The following is a 22,872-nucleotide window of genomic DNA, read 5'->3' as shown; positions in this document are numbered from 1 at the left end:
TATTATTCATTCACACAAGTAGACATGCACTACTTCATCCTCCTATTATATCCCTACATGGGCATTATTTTGTCTTGTACATCACCTTAGCTTCTTGCTATAGTATATCACTAATCATCCTTTAGCATGCCACACTTTCATATCTAGTGTGATAATCAACATTGGACATGGTTTTGTTTCATAGGCTGATTTTAGCCTCAATAGAAATTAATCTCTCTACATAGTAACATTGAGTTGCCCAACCCTTGTGTTCTCTTATGTTTGGCATTCTATCCCTCCCCCTTCTTTTAGACAATGAATGTCAATGTGGTAAATCAAGGAGATTCCAACTTCTATTGTATCCAAACTACTTTGGCATGTTTATGAAAACCGCAAGCAAAAGTGCATAGAAGCTTGTGTGAGAATAGAATCCATTATACCCAGTAAAAATGATACTCCTTTGAGAAATTGGTGACACCTTGTACCAATTCACCTCTAACTTCAGAATTAACTGCATTTCCACTTAATGAACACAAATAAGAATATCTTTGCAAATGTAATGTAGACAACGGGCATCTTGCAGTACCTAGAAGAGACGAAAACAAAACCATAACACAGACTACCATCACAACTATGACACAAGAAACTACAACTGAGCAAAATTTCAAGACTTCAACATCCATCAATCCCCACATTCCCTTCGATCACAATTCCAATTTGGAAGAAAAACAAAACCCACTTCTTGGATGTGCCTAGCAAGAACAATCAACCCTTGCTTCCCCTTTTCAATGGACATCTACAAATCAATGATGTGATTGTATATAAAGTTGTACAAATGTTTCGCTAGAAGTGAATCTATGTACCATTATTCACATCAAGTACCATGCACACACGCATCTTGCCATTATGGCACTACTTGCTTACAAAATACCCACATCTCTGCCAATAAAACTAGTAACATCAATTTGAAAATAAGACATCCATCAAACAAATCCAATAAACATCCAATTTAATGGCAAAGTGATGATATGCAAGGACCATTTCGTCCACTCATGAACATTCAACAAAACTACATTTGACTGACAAGGGCATCCTGCTTTGATGGCACGCACACAGTCTCCTTCCTCTAGCTTCCTGCAAGGACAGTGCATGCAAACAAACATAGAATAGTAGAAAGTATGGAGCCTTCATTATGAGTTTGTAGAACATAGAGAAAGCACGGATTCAAATTTCAAAACTCTTTGCCAATGAAGGACTAGAAGATTTCAATTATGATTCAACAGAAACTATTTCCCAGAACCTGGCACATTGCTCAAACTACAACACTGCAACCAAAGCATACACTGATTCTGACTACACATGTTAAGAATATAGTTTTTGCTACACGACTTTTTTTGTCATATGCACAAATAATTCTTTCACATTAGGCACGTGCAGCAACAGCAACCAAGAGACAGACAGACAGACAACCCCAGCAAAGATGCCACAATACAACCTATGCCTACACATTCATATGGCCTGCCATCTAAACTTCTATACTCACAGCAACTGCTATGCTACTCTGCCAGACATTTAAATAGTGAAACATATGCCTTGATATCGTAGAGCCTTCACCATTTCTAAAACATTTGACTGTTTGAACTTCATTTTCACGAGACAGACGTGAAGAGCTGCTTCTGAAAAAATGTGAAATCAGAGAGCAACCGCTATCAAATGTGTTTCAGCAAGTCAACTTGCAGAAAAGAGGAAGCTACATCAGTTTCAAGCTGACATGCTGACATAAGAAACTTTTATTCCCATGTCCAAATGCATATTCAATGAATAGATGAAAATTTCATAACAGTCAATCAGAACCTGTAAACTCATGCCCGCCAGAACAAGCATAAACAAAATTGGAGTTTCCTTCACTCAAGCACTAGACCTGCATGAAACCTTTATTTTAATCGGCTGAAAAGTTTTGATGCAACCTGTTCATCACATATAAGAGCATGAGACACACAAGGATGACATAAAAAGATAAAAGCATTTGAAAGCATCTCATTGAACTTACACATCTATCAATGCATTGCCAATAATCAAAGTATTGGCCTGTACAGTGCTTGTGCCCTGTTGTATCTGCTTCAATACGCTTCACACACGCCTGCCAAGTTTCAAATTGCAAGCAGAACTCAGATAAGTATGCAGGCAATAGACTCAGACCCATGTTTCTAGGCTTTTATAGGTTTCAAAAGGAGACAGTTACATTCATTGTAAACTGCACTCCGCAACTTCAATGTAGCCACAACCTTATGCCACCTCAGAGTTCTACTTTCTCCTTTGCTAATACAAGAAACGTGAAAAAGCTTTCACAAGAACAAGCATCCAATACACACAATATCATATACTCACACATGTAGGAAAAAGGATATATCACTGATGCAGTGTTGCAAAATAAATACACCTTCACTGGTCAGAAAACAGAGACATCTGTGTGTGTGTGTGTGTGTGTGTGTGTGTGTGTGTGTGTGTGTGTGTGTGTGTGACACACCTAGAAGCACAACTTGAAAGAGAGTAAAAACAATTGGCAAAAAATTCTTCCTCACTACAACACAACAGTAAATATGGTGTACAAGAAGCAGATAGTTTAGAGATACTAAGTACAACATCCAGCCATCTTCTGCCAACACTACCACAGGATACAAATGCCTCTATTGTGCCTTGAAGGAAGAGACCCGAATTCATGTGTGCTAGCTGTAGCTCTCCAACTACATTTCCCTATGCTGGTATCACATGTAGTCAATGTCACAGGGGATGTGTATTTTTATTGCATTGCTTTGGCATGCTGCATAATTAAGTTGTGCATGTGTGAGGTGCACATATGAAAAAGTGCAAGTTATTTTGGGCATGGTGACATTCAAAAAACCAAGCTGGGCAGTGGGGAGCATTGACAAAAGTTGTGAGGAGTTATGTTGGACAAGTGCTGGTAGGTGCCTATTGACAATCTTGGCCCTAGGCATTAAACAAGCCCTTGGAAATGACTTGTGGTGTCATTGGGCTAAAGAAATATTAAACATTTAATGCCTAAGACTTGAGGTTAATGAAAGTTTGGAGACTTTCAAGTTCAAAGGGCTTAGCACATTAAATTGTGGATGGGCACTGTGGGCAATGCAAGAGAATTTTTTATGTTCCACGATTTTTAATATTGCTGGAAATTCATTTCTAGAGGCTTAGTCTTGCATTGGAAGGTGTGCCACTTGTCTAAAGGAGAAGGAGCACACCATGCAAGGCTGCATGAGACCATTGGGGGCTGGCTAAGGCTTGAGGAAGGCTTATTCTGCCGTAGGCAACTGCTGTTGTGTGCATTTGGTGGGCTGGTGGATTAGGTTTGAGACATGTGACAACAACGTGTGTGAAAGGGCAGGGGCAGCAATTTTCTTCTCCACCTCAACTAGAGGTAGTAGTAGAAGAGGCAAGCTCACCAATCACATTAGGATTCTGCCCCCCTTTTGAAGCTATTGGCACCATCAAAATCGCCATCAGAGTTACTATTTGAAACATTCTCTCTTCAGCTGATTCTCTCTCCTCTATCAATTCTCTCCTCTCTCAGCAAAACCACTGTCACCCTTGACTATATTGATTCATTGTTCCCAAAAACACGATGACACAATGATGATCTCTGACCAACTTCATCTTCGCAAAAGTGAGACCACCAAATCAACAAGGCTCCAACTTCAATATCACACTATCAGAAACTCTTCTATCAACCAACATCGTTGGTTGAATATTATTGGATCACCACCCTTGACTCACAAGTGCCAAGCAGTCAATTCACTAAATCAATCCCTTCGCCACCTCTCAAACTACGGTTAATATTCTGGTTATAATCCTGAGGCTTCTCTCATTGTCTAGCAAGGATCGTTTCTTCCCAGTCAAGTATCCAAGACGTGTGCTTTTAACCATTTGCTGATCCACCTTCCAGTTAACATATACGTTGAGAATCATCTTCGAGTTTTTTACCACCATGAGCATAGTCAAAGATAGTATCTTCAATCTTCTACCTCTCCCGTAAAAATTGCATTGTTGTCAATCAAAGAAGAAAGCCCAGAAAGTATACAACTTGCTCTTAAAATGGATTTCCACCTTGAAAGACAACACAAACAATCAGGTAGAGCCAGCATGTTCCGCTCACTTAGAGATGACAACCCTCCTTTGATGTATCCCCCAGACGTGCATGTTTTCTTCATTAAAAATTTCCGTGACCCTGCATTTTGAAAAGCTTTTCTTTAGCTTAACTTTTTAGCCTTAGCTTTTTGAATTATTTGTTCTACATCCATTAAAACTCTTTGTCATGCCAAATAAAATTATCATCATCCTCTACCTACTTATACATTAAGATACAAATTGCACACTAGTTTGTACTTACTCTACTTCACCTAGATGTAGTTTCCAACTTATCTGGGATAGATTCAGTTGTCACAAAAACAGCAAACAACGTCTAATCTACCTCATGGACTTCCGCTGTCTCATGGAGTCTTAGACCATAGAATTGAAGCTTTGTCCAACAGCCATCTCATCTCACGACAACCTTAGAGATTTAGCCCAAAAGAGAAACGAGATAGCTGGGCAATTTCAAGACTATTTGACTAAGGGTTATATTGCACCGAGTAAATCTCCATGGGACGCGCCTGTCCTTCTCACCAAAAAGAAGGATGGCACGATGCACTTCTATGTTAATTACAAAGCTCTTAATAAGCTGCCCATCAAAAAAAATTTATGTTGCCAAGGATGGATGACCTTACTGATCGACTTTGTGATACGCACTATTTTATCCAAATTGATCTAAGATTCGGATACCATCAAATACGCATAGCTTCAAAGGATGTTTCTAAAACTGTGTTTTGAACATGGTATAGATATTATCACTTTTTTGTCATACTTTTTGGATTGACCCATGCTCCCACAACTTTCTAACAAATAGTGAATGATTTATTTCATCCATATCTTCAAAAGTGAATAGTCGTTTTCCTCAATGACATCCTTATTTATAGTGAACGGTTAAAGGAGCATGCCAAATACTTGCATATCATCTTATGTCTCATAAGACGAGATCAATTGTTTATCAAACTATCCAAGAGCAAGTTCTTTCGCGTGAAGCTATTATACCTTGGTTATGTCATCTCGATTAATAGCATTCGGATTGATCCCAAAAAGAAACGAGTAGTGCTTGACTAGCCTATTCCAGAGACCGTAAGGCAAGTAAAATATTTTAGGTTTTACTAGGGTTTTTCAAATTCATTAAAAACTATGCTCTTATTACTGAGCCCTTAACACCTTTGCTCAAGGGTATCCGTGTAGTGAACCGAAGGCACAAAGATTGAGACAGTTAGTCTTCATTAGTAGCAGCGAGTCAGAGAGTAAGAGAGAGTAGAGTAGAGAGTGTGCACGATTTTTGGCTACAAAACCTTGGAGATATACTCTTGTTGAGATAGATAGAGCAATCCTTTTGACCTATCTCTAACTATTCGCATGCCAAGAATGTGATTTGCATCACCAAGACTTTGCTTCAGTGAGTCCAAGGCATGAGTATCCCTGCCAACAATTAGCATGTCATCAACATGCAAAACCAAGATAATTAGGCGGCCATCTGCTATCTTCTTAGTGTACAAGCAGTGATCCACTTGACTTCTATGAAAACCTTGGAACTCCATAAATGTATCAAACTTATGATACCATTCTCTTTGTGCTTGTTTCAGCCCATATAAACTCCTTTTGAGTTTACATACCATCTTCTCTTTCCCTTTTTCCACAAACCCTTCAGGTTGTTGTATATATATGTCTTCATGCAAATCACCATCTAAGAATGCAGTCTTTATATCCATCTGTATGAGCTCCATATCTTCAACTGCAACCAAGCCCAAAATGGTTCTCAAAGTAGTCATCTTGACTACAGGAGAGAAGATCTCATCAAAGTCAATTCTATGTTCTTGCTTGTGTCCCTTCGCAACTAATCTTGGTGAGGAACCAAAAGTAAATTTCATCTTGTAAACCCATTTGCATGAAAGTGTTTTCTACCCTTTAGGCAACTGTACCAAGTCCCAAGTGTCATTTTTCTCAAGAGATTCCATTTCCGACAACATGGCTTTATACCATTTCTTGCTGTCATGTCTGTCCATTGCTTCCTTGAAGCAAGACGGTTTACCACAGTCTATCAACATGACATAATCAGACACATTGTTTGCACCAGGAACAAATCTATCAAATTGTCTAGTAGCCCTAGATAATCTCCTGACCCAATGATCATTGTTTGATGGCTGTTCCTGCAAATTTTCATTTTCAGCATGTTGTCTTGGCATTTCAACCTGCAAATCAGCATTAACAGCTTGTTGTCCTTGCTATTCCTGCACATGTAGTGGCTCATTATCATAGGCAATAGCTAGCTGATCATTTTCAGCATTATTTTCTGCATTTACAAGTTCATTTACAGCAAGTATTTGCTACTGTACAGTGGGCACATTTTGCTGTCCAAAAGGTATTTCTTCCCAGAATACAACCCTACATACCTCCTCAATCTTTTCGGACTGTTCATGCATGCAATCTTCCAGGAAGATAACATCATTGCTGCATACTACTTTCCTTTTCTCAGGATTCCATAATCTATACCCCATTTCACCCTCGTCACCATATCCTAGGAAAATGCCTTTACAGGACTTTGGCTCAAGTTTGCTGCGTTTTTCTTTACTATTGTGCACAAAAGCCTCGCCTCACAGCCAAACACTTTGAGATGAGTATATGAAGGTGGCTTGCCTGACCACGCTTCTTGAGGAACTCCTCCCCTCCCCCCCCGCCCCAAAAGACTTGTTTGGTGACCGATTAATCAAGTGTATGGCTATCGTAACCTCTATCCAAAACCATAGAATAATGCAACATGAGACAACATCGTACGGACCTTACCCTATATGGTCCGATTCGTACGCTCTCCAACTCCATTTTGGGGTGGATTATGAGGGGTAGTGAGCTCCCTCTTTATCCCTTTGCTGTCACAAAATGCCTGAAAGGCCTTGGACACATATTCCCTACCATTGTCAGAGCGAAGTCACTGTCTTATCAGTCTGATTTTCAACCAATGCCAAGAATTTTTTAAACGTGTCAAGCACTTCATCCTTGCTACGAATAGGATAAACCCATACCTTCCATGTAGCATCATCGACAAAGGTAACAAAATATTTATTTCCCCCTAAAGATAATCCTAGCATCTAATATACATTTAAATGTACTAACTCTAGAGAAGAAGATTTCAACAAAAGGGACTTTTTATGAGACGTATGTACATGTTTACCATAAACACAATGATCACAATGCTCAAAATCAGCATAACGAAAACAAGGCAAGTAACCCAAACGAGAAAGCACTTTCATTCATGTTTAACCCATGTGTCCCAATCGGCCATGCCACAAAGAAACCCTTGGCTGCTCGGTCATGGCAACAACATGATCACTCACATTAGATACATGGAGAGGATACAAGCTATCACTTTTACAACCTCTTGCAATCACTCTAGATCCCTTACAGATCTTCCGTTTCCCATCGCCAAAGGTGATATGAAATCCATCATCATCTAGCTGCCCTTTGCTAATCGAGCTCTTCTTGAGCTGAGGTACATGCCGTACATGCTAAAGTGTGAAGACAGAACCATGCTGAAACTGCAACTACACACTACTAATACCTGCAATGTCACATGCATAGTTGTCCCCAAGATGGACAACACCAGGTCGACCCCATGTATAGGCAGAGAACCACTCATGATGAGGGATGACATGAAAGGAAGCACTTGAATCGAGAATCTAGGTACACATGTCATCATCAGTATCTGTAAGTAAAGCATGTGCACCAAAGTGTGAAGAGACCAAGAGTACGTCATTCCCACTGTCACTGTCATGAGTGACTGCATTCACCTCTTCAATTTTGACATTGCTCTTCTTAGGTTGACCCACTTTCTTCTCTTCCTTGCTATCAGCCGTCTTCTTTCCCTTTCCTTTCTCTTTCTTCCATTTGTAGCAGTCACGTTTAAAGTGACCCTTCTTGCCACAATGATGGCATTCAACATCCTTACCACGTGATTTACTGCGTCCCTAGGTATTAAATTTTCCTTTCTGCTGTGATCTACCCCTAGTATACAAAGCACTGGAAGACTTACTGGATGCATTGTTTTGCCGATTCATTTCTTCCATGAGTAGAGCACTCTCTACATCAACATACAAAAGAATTGCATTAGAATTGCTCATAGCAGTTCTGAATGTATCCCAACTCTCTGGAAGAATGCTTAGCAAGAACGTAGCCTTAAACTCTTCATCAATCAAGAACTTCAAGGCAACCAGCTAGCTGAAAATGAAGTTAAACTCACTCAACTGAGTAGACATTGATGTACCCTCTTTCATACGCATATCCATAAGCTTTTTCAGCCAATACATTTTGCTTGCGGCACTCTTCTAAGCATACAATTCTTCCAGTCGAGTCCATATAGCATATGCAGAATCCGAACCTTCAATGTTGAACAAGGCATCAGAAATCGATAGCTCGATGGTTGAGCGTGCAAGCTCATTTAACTCATCCCAATCGTCCTATTCCATATCTGCGGGCTTTGCCCCTTTGGTCTTAATCGGCTTTGCTTGCTTCTTTTGCAATAGGATATTGTAGCACTGTTTTTGCTAAACAACAAAGTTATGTGCTCCTTCAAGCTTCTTTATGTGCATGAGATTGCTGCTGTCACTACTGCCAGCCATGATTTTCAGCCCAAAATTGAAATGTGATCAAAAAATTCAACAAATATAAGGCCCAAACTGTCACACAAGTAGCCAAGGTACAAACAAGTACCAACCAGCAATAAATGACCACATAGAAGCAAAGATTTCAGATCTGTAATTAAATTTTCAGAAGCATCAAACCATGTGCTATAGCATTCCACAACTGATTACAGTTGTTCCGAGAGCATATACATCACATTACATGAGAAATCCCAAATTTTAGCTGCAATTTTTGTTGTTCATGTACCCACGGGCATAAAAATTGACACGCACGGTCAAAAGCCCCAAATTTTTTGTGCTCAAAGCATCAACCACACATCTGCATTGTCTCTGACATGTATAGAACAGGTCAATTTTGCCAAAATAGAGCAATTTCAACAAAACCCCCAAATTTTTCCAAGTGTTAGATGTCCAAATTGCATGGAATTAAACCCGCATGCACATAAAATGACCAGATGGCGCACAAATTTTGCCCAAACTACAAAAGCCCCAAATTGCACGATGTCCAATGTGCATCAATATCGAGAAATTGGATAAATTTCAGCCCAATTTTTGCATGTACATGAAAAGCCCCAAATGTCGTAGGCAAAATGTCACAAATTCCTAAAATTTCTGAGACAAATATCACTGTTGTGTCTTGCTCGCACCAAATCTAGACAAATCCCCAAATTTCTCAGATCTGATGTGCACAAATTTCAATGAAATTGAAAAAATTTCACTAAAATGTGAAAAAGTCCCAAAATTCCCAGGCAAATGTGCACCAGTTTTGCATTTTCTGAGTCAACTTGTCCAGTTCTGCGTTAAGGTCCCCAAATCCGGGAGAAGCCCCAACTTTTCGGATGCAAAGTTCCACAAACTGAGTTTTGTGCTTATGCGCACGAACGCTTGTCAGTGAGCAGAGGGCTTGCTTGCAAGGAACCATTGAAAAAATTCTAAAATTTTTGCAAAGGAAAAAAACTTCCCTGTTTACAGCCGCCAACCTATCGTCTGATCGCATGACCTGCATCTAACCAGAAAGACGTCATTTGACCTGCACCCGCAGTCACGTAACTGCGCCTAACCAGGAGGTGACGTTTTGACACGCGTCTGACCAGAAATGGTGTTTTTAACCTATGCCTACAACCTAGAACTGTCACCTAGCGGAAACATGACCTGTTGACTTGCACGGACTTCGAGAAACAGAACACCTTAACCGCAGCTCTAATACCGATTTGTAGTGATCGGGAGGCATGAAGATCAAGACAATTAGTGTTCGTTAGCCGCAACGAGACAAAGAGTGAGAGAGCAAAGTAGAGAGTGTGCACGATTTTTGGGTACAATGACGAGTGTACCACTTTAGGTTTTTAGATAGATAGATAGATAGATAGATATATAGATATATATATATGAGAAAGTACAAGTGCTAAGGGTATGTTTACATGCGAGCACGTTTAAAGGCACGCATGCCTTTATTCCCAACAATCGGAAGCAAGAAGCACATTAGTCCGTCCATTGTTTGGACTAGTGAGCTCAATCAATGTTTTCAAACATTGAAACAGCTTATTACCACTACACCAATGTTGCAGATTATCGACCTAAATAAACCTTTTGAGGTTCATATCAATATGAGTAATTATGCGTTAGGTGGCATCCTTTATCAAGATAGTCAACCTATCACATTCGAGAGTCGTAAGCTCACCGATGCCCAAACACATTATACTTCCCAAGAGAAGGAATTGTTAGCAATCATCCATGTGCTTAAAGTATAGCATCATTATTTGTACGATGCCATGTTTACTATTTGGACAAACCACCACTCATTATTATACATGTGTGATCACAGCCTAATCTCTGTGGGCCACAAGGCAAGATAGGCGAAGCTTCTACAAGAGTTTGACTTTGAAATTTGCTTTAGGAATGGCACAACTTGTTAGGTCAGGGTTCAACAATACGCACACATTCATATACACTCATAGTGAACAAGTGAATAGCAAGAGAGGAGTGCTGGAAGGTCACTTCCACTATGTAAGAATAAATGAAAGTACAATCCCTAAGGTACTAAGTACCACACCCACTGGCGGATATTCATACAGGAAAAAACCCTTCTCTAGTTAGAAGGCAAAAAGTGCCCATGAGATAAGGGAACGTTCACACCAAAACATAGGAGGAATACGATAAGTGTAACAAACCCCCCTCGAGTGAATGATGTGAATGTATACATGAAATAGACAAATCAATCCCCAAAAGTTATCAAGCCAAGAGCCTTGCAAAAGGCTTCGAACTTCTCTAAGAGAGAGCTTTCATAAAACATCAACCAAGTTGTTATCCATACTTATATTAGAGCAATTCAGCGGTGATTGCTCTTCTTGCAACAATAGTGATACCAATACATCAAATGTGTAAGCATTAGCATCTCCCTTTGCAAGTAAGCGAAGTGTAGTGACAAAACTCTAATAAGAGTTAGGTAGACCAACCAAGACCGTAGATACAAGAGATGCATTGGGAATGATTTCATCAATGTTAGCAAGTTGCTCTGTAATATCCTTGACACGTGTAATGTAGACATCCACAGAATTACCCTCTGTCATGTACTCCATCTCAAACTCCTTACGCAAGTAGACTATACGAGCCTCATTGCACACCTAATACAATGAGGCAAGCTTATCCCAAGCATCCTTGGCCGTTGCGCACAACCAAATATGCGAGATAACCTATATTTTGCATGAAAGTGCACTCAAAGCATGAGCATGGGCATCACATATATCCTATCTTAACTAATCTGATGTGGGAGATGCAAAGGAGCTAGAGCTGAAGATCCACTAGTGATTGTGGATGAGCTCAAAGAACCTGTGTCATTCTATGTAGAAGGGTCTGCAAGCCTAACTTCTTAACCATATGCATAACCCCAAGCTGCGTGGCAACAAGTACATGCTTCATCATGTATATCCACATGGGATAATTAGCGACATTCAATTTATCCAAGTCCCCAAACATGTTGAGCAAATCATTTTATCTGGCCATTGCTTGCTATAATTTCTAGTTTTTCTATAACTAGCTGTTGTCCAAAGTACAAATGCAGTTGCAACACAAAAATAGAGCAAAGAAAATACTAAAAACTCACAATCTCTTGAAAAATTGATAGCATCGATGAAGATTTTTCAATCTAAAGGGCTCCAATGTGCACAAATGCCGTTGAAGAAGGTATAATTGGCATCAATGTCGATGAATTTGGAGAAACTTTGCAAAAGCCCCAAATTTAATTAACAGATTTGATGAAATTGAAGCCCAAATGTAAAAAGCCCCAATTTTTGGCACAAAATTGAGCAATTTTTGTACACCAAATTTAAAAACCTCAAAAGGTTTGCAAGATTTGAGGTTTTTAGGCAAAAACCCCAAATTTTTTAAAGAAATTTTGGAAAATTTGTGGTTTGATGTTAAATCCCCAAAATTTGTGCTTCACAAGAGCACTACTCTTGAACGGGAGTAAGTTTAAATGGTTTAATGTGGACTAAGGCTTGGGAAACAATAATAATTAAATATATGTCTCTTGGGCATCAGAGGTCAAATCCATTCAAGCTGTTGAGCCTTTAATAAGGCAAACATAGGTGGAAAACATGTCAACAATTAGACAGGGCTGACAGCGCACATGCAGCTGTTGGACTGTGTGGCATGGGAGCTATCAGATATTTGAATAGGCTAACATAGGCAGACAGTTAATTTGGTGAGCAAACGTGAGGGGAAACAAACTACTAGCGCTGTGATTAGCTACACATGCTGTGGTCAACGCAGACTACAAATATAGGCAAGTGATGAGCAAGACAGTCTGTCCAGTATCAGGGATTCAAGCGTAGGTGATGTGGTATGAGATAGGACTGTCAATGTAGGCTTGACCTGGTACTACTAAGGCAAATTGCAAGCACGTGAGATGGGACAAACAAGCACCTATCCGCAAGTCAAAGAACGTAATAAACAGCCGAGCTGAAGGCTCAATAGTGGCTTTAGTGGTACGCTCTAAAGTGGCAATAGCTAAGAGGTATGGCTTTGATACCATTGTTAGGTTAGGGTTCAACAACACGCACACACACTCACAGTGAATAAGTGAACAGCAAGAGAAGCGAGAGCTGGAAGGTCACATCCGCTATGTGAAAATGAATAAAAGTACAATCCCTAAGATACTAAGTACCACACCCACTAACATCACACGAGAAAAAACCCTTCTCCAATTAGAAGGTAAAAAGTGCTCGTGAGATAAGGGAGTATTCACACCAAAACATAGAAGGAACATGATAAGCGTAACACAATTAATATAGTCGTTGATGCTCTTAGTCAAATTCCTAAAGTCGATGCATTGTCCTCCTTCAAACTTTCGATTGATTTATCTTTCTCTCAAAGGGTGTTGCCAAAACCATCTTCACTTTGATAAGATTTGGCAACTAGTTCAAGAGGAAGCTAGTAGCCCATGAAGCTTGGGTGGTCCGAATGCCCGAAGAAAAACTATTGAGAGAAAGATGACGGAAAAGTATTCCATTCGAAATGGATTACTTTTTAAACAAGGCAAAGTGTGCGCCCAATGATCAAAATATCCACAAGAAAATGTTATACAAGTGACATGATGCCTTGATCACCCATTATTTTTATTGACTACATATCACGACTATATCTTATGTGCACGAGTGCCCACACTATTAACTTAACAAAGCTAAACGACACGGACAAGTGAGGATGTCGCATCCTTTACAAATCCCTGATAGAAAATAAAGAAGCATTACTATGGATTTTGTAGTAGGGTTACCTTATACGAATCGAGGTCACGACAATATTTAAGTTGTACTCGAGAAATTGACCAAAATGGCATGATTCATTACTACAAAGATGACCGTGAAAAGCCATGAGTTGGCCAATCTTTTTGTCAAATATCCTTATAGACTTTATGGTTTGCCCAATGAAATAGCTAGTAACCGTGATCCTAAGTTCACTAGCCATTTCTTCCAAACGGTCTTTCAAAAATTGGAAACTCAATGATCGTGTCATCCTCGGAACATCCTAAAACCGTTGGGTAGACCGAATGAACGAATCAAACCATGGAGGATATGCTTCGTGCATATGTCTCCTGTAGACAATTTGATTGGGAATGTTATCTTCCTCATTAAATTTGCTTATAATAGTGCTAAGCATTCGGCTACTAGTTATAGTTTGTTTATACTTATGTAAGATTATGAGCCAAAGCCATTGATTGCCAGAGAGCTCAGGGGGATGGAAATCTGGCCCATAGCCGATTTTCTACATAATATACAAGAGATATTGATGATTGCTAAGAAAACCATTAAAATGGACCAAGATCATGCCATATTCTATGTTGACCAACATCGTACTACTAGGGAGCTCCAAGAAGGCATGTGGGTTTATACCTTAAAAGTCCCCAAGGACTCCGATTCAATGGATATCGACAAGTGCTATAAATTATCTTCGAGATCTTGCGATCCTTTCCAAATTATCAAGAAGATAAGCCAAATATCCTATGAGTTAGACTTACCTTCGGAAATCCAAGTTCACCATATCTTCCATGTGAGTCATTTAAAAGAACGACTAGGATAAGTTGAGCAGATTGTCTCGAGAAAGTCCCACAGCTTCAGGATACTACTCGTTATGTTCCACTCAAGCCCAATTAATTCTTGACCTTAACACTAAACAATCTTGTCGCACCATTTAACTCAAGTATTTGGTCAAGTGGAAAAGCCACCGAAGGCAAAGGCTAATTGGGAGCCAGTATATTCATTGAAGAGTCATTTTTCTCCCTTCGTCCCTGAGGATATAGTTGAGGACAGCTATCGTTCATAAGGGGGGAAGTGTTATGTCCTTGGACATCCGGATGGGTGCTAGTAACATTGGTCACAAGGGTCGTGAAGTGACTTAGTGCAAATGCACTGAGGGCACTTTAGGTTTAGGGCAGCTGAGTCTTATTTATAGGACTTAAGGCCCCATTGTGCACATTCATTGTGTGATCACTACTCTTGGACTCTTGGCCCATTGTCCGACACCTCCGTACACCAAGATAGCGTGGGCTAGTGGTATGGGACGCCAACCCTTGGGATGCACTCATGATCCAAAATACTGCTAGCTCCCAAGCTCACGAGTGATCTCATTTGTCTCTATGGCTCGAAGGTGAGTCTAATGTCCATTTCCTTTTATGGTGAGTTTTGCTTGCGGCATGTCCCATGTGCAAATTGGATCTTAGAGGGATGCTTCACTATTGGTTATTTTTAGCAACCCATTGTTCCCAAATTTTTAGAGAGAATGGTTGACATCTCCGTGTATTACAAATTTGTAGAACACAAGTTAACAAAATACTATAAGGAGAGCTAGTTTTGGGTCCAATCGAGTGTCAATCTCAAATTAAAGTGGTAAGGGTGAGTTTATTGCTTGCTGTAATAGCTGATTAATCTGGTTAATTACCACCCTATCAAAGAAGGCAAGCTGATTTCATGGTTCTATTGCTAGGATACATCAACTCCTTTGAGTACATGGACCTGAGACACCTAATTGTAAGCATATGATATTGCAATTTTTTGAATTTGTGATCAATTGTGTGAAAAATCAACAAGCATGTCATCATCGTACTCCAATGGTAGGGTTCAAATTATGGAGATGCATCAGAATCTAAAGGATCCATAGTAACAAGTGACGCAAAACGGCACAAGGACAAGGAGAAATTGCTATCACTTTTGACTATATAGTCACATGGAGTGGGACATAGGATAGAAAGAAACTACCGTCTCTACAATCCTCTTCAAATTATGGAGATGCATCACAATCTGAAGGATCCATAGTCACAAGTGACGCAAAACGGGACAAGGACAAGGAACGAGGGACAAGGAGAAATTGCCATCACTTTTGACTATATAGTCACATGGACTGGGACACATGACAAAAAGAAACTTGCCATCTCTACAATCCTCAAGTCCAAAAAAGGTCATCATTTGTGACTATGAAAGGGTCACAAAGCATTCAACGAAAAGCAATGCTGAATCTTGGAATGGGCACACAACATGGGCAACATGATGTGAATGTTGGATATGATCATGAGGCCAATCCCTCAAGGCCTCCTAATGTTGTAGACCAACAAGAAGAGGCTTTTAATTGAAAGGCACAGGAGGAAGCATTTAGGTAGTGTGAGCATCAATCAAGGTGTGTTCAGCTATGTAGTGCAATGAGAGAGTAAAGAATCGAGAGATGGGTGTGTACCAATGTGGTACACATAGAATATAAGAATGTATTTATACTTAAGAGTATGGTACACTTACATCCGCAAGGGTGCGTTCACATGCATAAATAAATATATACATAGGAGTACCATAAGGGCCTATACACCCAACCACCTCCCACTTAAAGGTCCTTAGCGAACCTTTAAACAACTCCCACCAATCGAATGCAATGCTCATGTTGAGCCTTTGCAAGACTTTTAGTGAGAGCATCTATAGGGTTATCCTGTGTTTAGACCTTAGTCAGTGTGCTTAGACCATCATCCAAAACCTATCTAATAAAGTGATACCGCACATCAATATGTTTAGTACGTGCATGAAACATGGCATTCTTAGCCAGCCATGCAGCACTCTGACTGTCACATCTAGGTACAGGTGTTTTGGTGCACAACCTAAAATCCTTGATCAAACAACCAAGCCAAACAACATCTTTCAAAGCTTCAGTGGTGGCTGAAATATATTCAACCTCAGTGGTAGAAAGTGCTACTATCTTTCACAAGCTAGAGCACCAAGAAAATGCTCCACCAATCAAGGTAAATATCTACCTACTAGTAGACTTGCAAGTATCCAAGTCACCTGCCATGTCTACATCACAATATCCCTATTGATCTAGCGTACCCTTTCCATAGCAAACACATTTTTTTTGTGTGCCCTTAAGGTACCGAAAGATACATTTCACGGCTTCCCAATGTGCTTTGCTAGGATTTGACATAAACCAGTTCACAACTCCCACTACATGAGCAATGTCAAGTCTAATGGCAACCATAGAATACAAGAGTGACCCACAAGTTGAAGCATAAGGAACACCTTCACAAAGCTAGCTGCCTTATCATCTTTTGGGCAATCTACTTTCCTAAGCTTAAGGTGTGGTAGTAAAGGAACACTAAGTGGCTTAGCATCTACCATTGAGAAACGATCAAGTACTTTGCTGATGTACTTTTCTTATGAGAGAAATAAGAGCTATTGTTCTCTATCTCTTGTCACACACATGCCCAAAATGTATTCAGTTGGACCCAAGTCCTTCATGGAAAAGGCTGAATTCAACTGTCTTTTCAATGTATTAACCTAGCTTTTATACTTACCAATAATAAGCATATCATCCACATAAAGCACAAGTATTATAAGACTTCCATCATCGGCCTTCTTTATATATAAATAGTGATCTACATTGCTTCTTTTAAACCCATGTGAGTATGAAGGCATCAAACTTTTTATACCACTGTCTAGGAGCATGTTCTAAACCATACAAGCTTCTCTTAAGCCTACACACTAAATGCTCCTTTCTTGGCATAACAAAACCTTCTGGTTGTTTCATGTACAACTCTTCTTCTAAATCACCATGCAAAAATACAGTTCTAACATCCACCTGATCAAGTTCAAGATCCATAGATACTACGGTAGCAAACAATATCCGAAGAGTGGTCATTTTAACAACAGGTGAAAAGACTTCCTAAAATTCAATCTCGTCTTTCTATGTATAGCCCTTAACCACAAGCCTGGCTTTGTATTTGGGTTTGCTATCCACACCCTTGATTTCATAGACCCATTTGTTAGAAATAGATTTTCTATCTTTGGGCAATGGAACCAAATCCGAAGTATCATTTTGATACAATGACTTCATTTATTCCTGCATAGCTAGCTCCCACTTTTTCTTTAGCTCACATGATAATACCTCCTTATATGTGAGAGGCTCACCCTCATCTATGAGTAAAATGCAGTCCAAAGAGGGATCAAACCTCTGTGTACGTCTCCTGACACGTGTAGACCTTCTCACCCAATGATCTATGTTATCAAGCAATGGATCCACATCCAAGGGAATGTCAACAACCTCATTATTTGGCTGCTGAACTACATGTTCAAGTTGCTGTAATACATTTTCAGGCTGCTATAATTCATTTTTAGCATGCTCATTTTGTTGCTCAAGTTGATTTTCAGCATCTCTTTGCACCCCATTTTCATCCGGCTCAATGATGATACGCTAATTATCATAACCAGCATCAAATGGAGTTGAGTTTTCAATGTGGCTAATGCCTATTCAAGTGACTGATCATGCTGAAATTTCACTTTTTTTTTTGTCCAAATCACTAGATGTGGCATTTTTCAGCAACTTTGACTCATTAAATACCACATTTCACCTACGTAGCACCTTTTTCATGCTTGAATCCCAAACTCTATAACCCATTTTACCTTCATCTCCATAACCCATAAAGATGCCTTCATGGGATTTCATGTCAAGTTTGGTTCTACTATTATTAAGTACATGGGCATAGCATTCGTAACCAAAGACCCGTAAGTGGTCATATGAAGCAGGTTTGCCAGACCCTGGGTCCGCCTCCTCCTGGGTCCTCCTCCTCCTCCTGAGTCTTGCTCCTCTTGCTCCTTCTCCTTCTTCTTCCTCTTCTTCTTTTCTTCTTCTTCTTCCCATAATCCATTACCCAAAGGCTAATCATCATATCATGGCGTCGGACCCATATTGGAGGCACATCACTCCAATCAAGGGATACAAAGGCTCCAACGGATCAAAGAAGTGGCAGTGCAACTATTGTGCATTGGAGAAATCGGGGAGCATAACGCGTGTGAAAGACCACTTGGCATGTGTTCCCAACAAAGACATCGGGCCTTGCGTAAATGTGCCGGCAAAAGTAACGGTAAGTCTCCATCCTTGGCGCCGAAAGCCTATGGATATTGGGCTAGAAGAGGATGAATCCTCTCATCCAACACCACATCGGGCTAATGAAGCACAAGTGGGGAACAGAGAGGCTAGTGGGCCTAGTGACACTAGCCAAATTGGAGGTGCCTGTGGCCCATCAAAAAGAAGTGCATCCATATCCGTATCGAGTCCACGTGCAAAAAGAACCCCGTTGTCATCTCCTAGTGGTGGTGGGCAAAAGGGCTCCTTGCATGGTCCAAGTGCCCATGCAGGACTTCAAAGGCAAGCAATTGTGGAGACAACTAGAAAACTCACACGCTTATTTATTCCATGTGCTATCCCTTTCAATGTGGCCACTACACATCAATGGAAGAAGACAATCAAGGCAATAAGCCACATAAGGTGTGAGTGGAAAGGCCCATCCGCAGATGCATTACACACACGAGAGCTTCGAAAAGAGAAAGCATCCATAGAGGCTCAATTGAAGTCCTTGAAGGAGATATGGGTGAAATATAGATGCACAATATTATGCAATGGATGGTCACATATGCACCGAAGGAATGTTTACAATGTTTTGGTGTCTTCATGTAAAGACACCATGTTTATTAAGGCCATCGATGCCTCTGCCTTAGGTCTTACCATCACAGGAGCTTTCATTTGAGAGCACATGCAACAGGTCATCATAGACGTAGAAGTCCAAAATGTGGTGCATGGGGTGACAGATGATGGAAACAATTGTGTGGCTATGGGACGTATGCCTGAGGAGGAGTTTCCTAGCATAGTATCAACTCCATGTGCATCCCATTGCCTTGACTTGCTTATTGAAGATGTTGGAAAAATATCTTAGGTGGATGACATTTTCAAAATAGCAAGAAGCATGGTAAGATTTGTGAAGAAGAGGCCATCTATCACAAGCATATTTCGAGCCAATAGCACACTTGAGCTATCGAAGCCCTCCACCACTAGATTTGCTTATATGTTTATTGTATTGGAGAGGTTGATACGGGTCCATCCAAGTTTGATACGAACCATTTCATGATAGAAATGGCCACATGGAGTAAGAGAGTTTCCAAAGGCTCTTGCTTTTAGACGCAATATTTTAAATGAGAGTTGGTGCGTTGAGACAGACACTGGTGAAAAGTCTCGCTCCTATTTACACTGTATTACGCATCACTAATATAGAGGGGAGTACTTTGGGGCTTCTATATGGGTATATGGATAAAATTAGCAAGGCCTTGCTTCGCAATAGCTTTTTGCTCCAAGACAAGTAAGTTTTTGTTTAGCTTTTATACATATAATTATTTGGTATTAATGACTCCTTGATGATTGATCACTATTCCAACTTCCAAGTTTTTAACTTATTTTATCTATAGGGTCGATGAGATTCGTGCAATGTGGAATGCACGATGGGATTGGTTCCATAAACCAATCCATGTCACATATATCTTGCATCCCATTTGACGCACGACGAGGACCAGTATACTAGTAAGGAGTTAGAGGAGGGCTTCATGAAGTAGATGAGGCACCTCACAAGGAATGATATAGATATGATGAGAAGAGTAGAGCATGATTTGCTAGCATTCCGCAATCATTCTCTTTATTTTGGCCGACCCACAACTAGGCTTCAAGAGAGACAGCTTCAACTTGTCTCTTAGTGGGAGAAATGCGGCAATTGTGCTCCTACTTTGATATGTGACTGGTGACTTTTATATTTTGAATCTTGATTATCTAATGCATTATCCAACCTAGCTATTACCCACTCAAATGTTGATTTTGCGGCTTGCATATTAGCAATTGCCCAGTACTTAACCTCAATCTCTTAAATTTGAATAGAAACACATTGCTATTCAGATCCTCTCGCAAGATTGTAGTTCAGAGCCTACTAAGAGGAACTGGAGCACAGGGTTCCTCTTCCATACCAAAAAGAGAAACCACCTCACAACTACCCAACTAGAGCGTTTCGTGTTTTGCCATTGCAATCTCTAGCTTCTTGAGAGAACCGCTCTATCCCCTAAGCCTTCACAGATAAATTGGTAATGATTAGTATTATATATAATTAACTTTTTCACTTCGAGTCCTTGACACTTGACATTGCTAATTTGCTTGAAAGTTGGATTGTAAATTGTGATATGTATGAACATTGAATATATTAAATCTCCTCTCATATGATATATCTTTATCTCGTTCACCTTTACAGGTGAATGTTGACAAGATTGATATAGAGAAGGTGCGTGACATTCCTCAGATACCACAGGAGAAGCAAGATATCTACTCCATGCTCTATGAGGAGCTATTGGCACCGGTGCATGAGACTTTTGCACAGAGAAGGGTTAGAGTGAGTGCCACACGTGGTCGTGCATCACAGACAAGGTCAGAGCCAAAGTCTGAGAATGAGGCTGAGGCTACTTCATCAACTTCTTGACCAGGGTCCTCGGAGTCAAACGAGGAGATGGTGTATCAATCCTCAAAGTCTAGATAAGTCATGAGTCATGACTTGTGATATACAAGAGTCAGTTTAGCAGTGCAAAGTCCAAACTACAGTTGCCAGATGTTTATTGATATTGATACTTATAGCCTCACTGGACTTTGGAGTTTTGACAAATTATTCACAAGACATAGTTATATGGATCATTGTATCTTGATTCCACTTATTATGCATATTGATTCTTGTTCCATTGTTCTTGATGTCAGTCTTCACTACTCTTTAGATCATAGATTATTCATGAGTCATAAATTCTAATTCATTTTGTTGCCTTAAAATTGAGTCTTAATTGTGTTAAGTTGTCTTAAGTTTCAACCATCGAGTCCTCAGTCTTGACTCCTCAATTTTCACTCGTGAGTCGTGAGAAGTGAAATGTGTAATGAATCATGATTTCAATCATATGATATAAAGACTTAAAGTTTTGTACGAAATTTAGATATATGTTGTTGTAGGTATTGATATATTTACATACCCACATAATATTGTATTTTTTTTAGTATACAATCAGAAAAGTCATTTCCCCGTTTTCAAAATTTGGCCAAAACTCCGGTTTTTCTCATTTCTATTTCTCACGTTTCTGAAACTCCCCCGTACTATGTCCGCGACTATACTACTCGTCACATGTCCATCTGAAGTGCTGCCCATTGCTGTTCAACCTGCCTTCGAACTACTCTTGACAACTGTTGCCTGTAGAAAACACGAGCTACATGTCACGATTGCGCCCAACCTGAAACGTTGTCGCTTAACTGATCACACCTGTTGTGGACTGTCACACCGATTGTCACCTCAAACCTTTTGGTCAAACTGACCACCGATTGACCATGACTGCATGTCTCTATCCTCGGAAGCGCACACTTTCTTGCCAATACTCAGGGCACAAGAGGAAACACTCAAGTAGTGTGCACATCAATCGAAGTGTGTTCAACTGTGCAGTGCAATGAGAGAGTGAAGAGTCAAGAGATGGATGTATACCAATGTGGTAAATACAAAGAATAGAAGAATGTATTTATACTTAGGATACGGTACACTAACATCCGCAAGCGTGTGTTCACATGTGTAAATATATATATACACGAGAGTAGCGCTACACCCAACATTAATGCCCAGCTTAAGGGACAACCATAGTTACTAAGGGTTTCTAAAACAAGAGGTATGACACAATTTTCATAAGCTTTGAGGAGTTTCCTAAAACATTAGAAATGAGTTTCATTCAAGATAGAAGAAAACTATAGAATTACAAGTATAGATTACAACTCATATAATGTAGTTTATCATAATCCATTATCTTCTACAATGCAAATCGAGATTCAACATAGCATCAAAATATTTGTATGCATCATGGTACGTTATCCATGATTATTAGCTCTAATTATAGAAGAGGCCATCAATATATACATGCATCATGGACAACAACTCCAACAAAATTATTAAAATCAATGTCAATATCCATGTCAATGTATCCAATGAATCTATGACAAAAATTGATTCACATTCTTTAGGGTACGGCCTTTTTGGAAGTCTAAAATAATTGTTTCATAGGTTTCTGAAACACCAAGGTATGAAACAAGTTTCTTAACCTTAAGAAACAAGTCTCTTGACAACTATGGGCACAATTGAGAATAGCATCTGATATATATTCGCTCAACTTGCTAAGAATCCTTGGTTTGCTGAATTTTTGCATTCTCCAAAGAAAGACATGCAGCGCAAAAAGAAGAAATAGTCATCTAAAGCTTCGGATCAACA

The 22,872-nt window shown here is 39.8% G+C and overlaps 1 protein-coding gene across 3 annotated transcripts in view; it reads right to left on the bottom strand.

Moving 5' to 3' along the window:
• Positions 1-750: 750 nt before the first annotated feature.
• Positions 751-22,872, bottom strand: part of LOC148021914 (cytochrome b-c1 complex subunit 6-1, mitochondrial-like) — a 31,149-nt gene continuing 9,027 nt past the window's right edge. The window contains exons 3-4 of one of the 3 annotated variants that reach the window (XM_087697429.1): positions 2,030-2,119; positions 751-1,113 (exon numbers count right to left, since the gene is read on the bottom strand). In XM_087697429.1, the coding sequence (XP_087553555.1) occupies positions 1,030-1,113; positions 2,030-2,119 (174 nt within the window). In that variant the 3' untranslated portion in view covers positions 751-1,029. Of the gene's footprint in view, positions 1,114-1,550; positions 1,947-2,029; positions 2,120-22,872 lie in introns of those variants that run through there. The other 2 variants (XM_087697431.1, XM_087697430.1) reach the window with 2 other exon arrangements.

The sequence above is a fragment of the Lygodium microphyllum genome, chromosome 17 (genome assembly GCF_053477565.2).
Source record: "Lygodium microphyllum isolate KBCC chromosome 17, Lygodium_microphyllum_v1.1.10, whole genome shotgun sequence".
In the NCBI taxonomy this organism is placed as follows: Eukaryota; Viridiplantae; Streptophyta; class Polypodiopsida; order Schizaeales; family Lygodiaceae; genus Lygodium; species Lygodium microphyllum.
The sequence above is the reverse complement of the archived record's forward strand: the minus strand, read 5'-3'. Positions and strand labels throughout refer to the sequence as shown.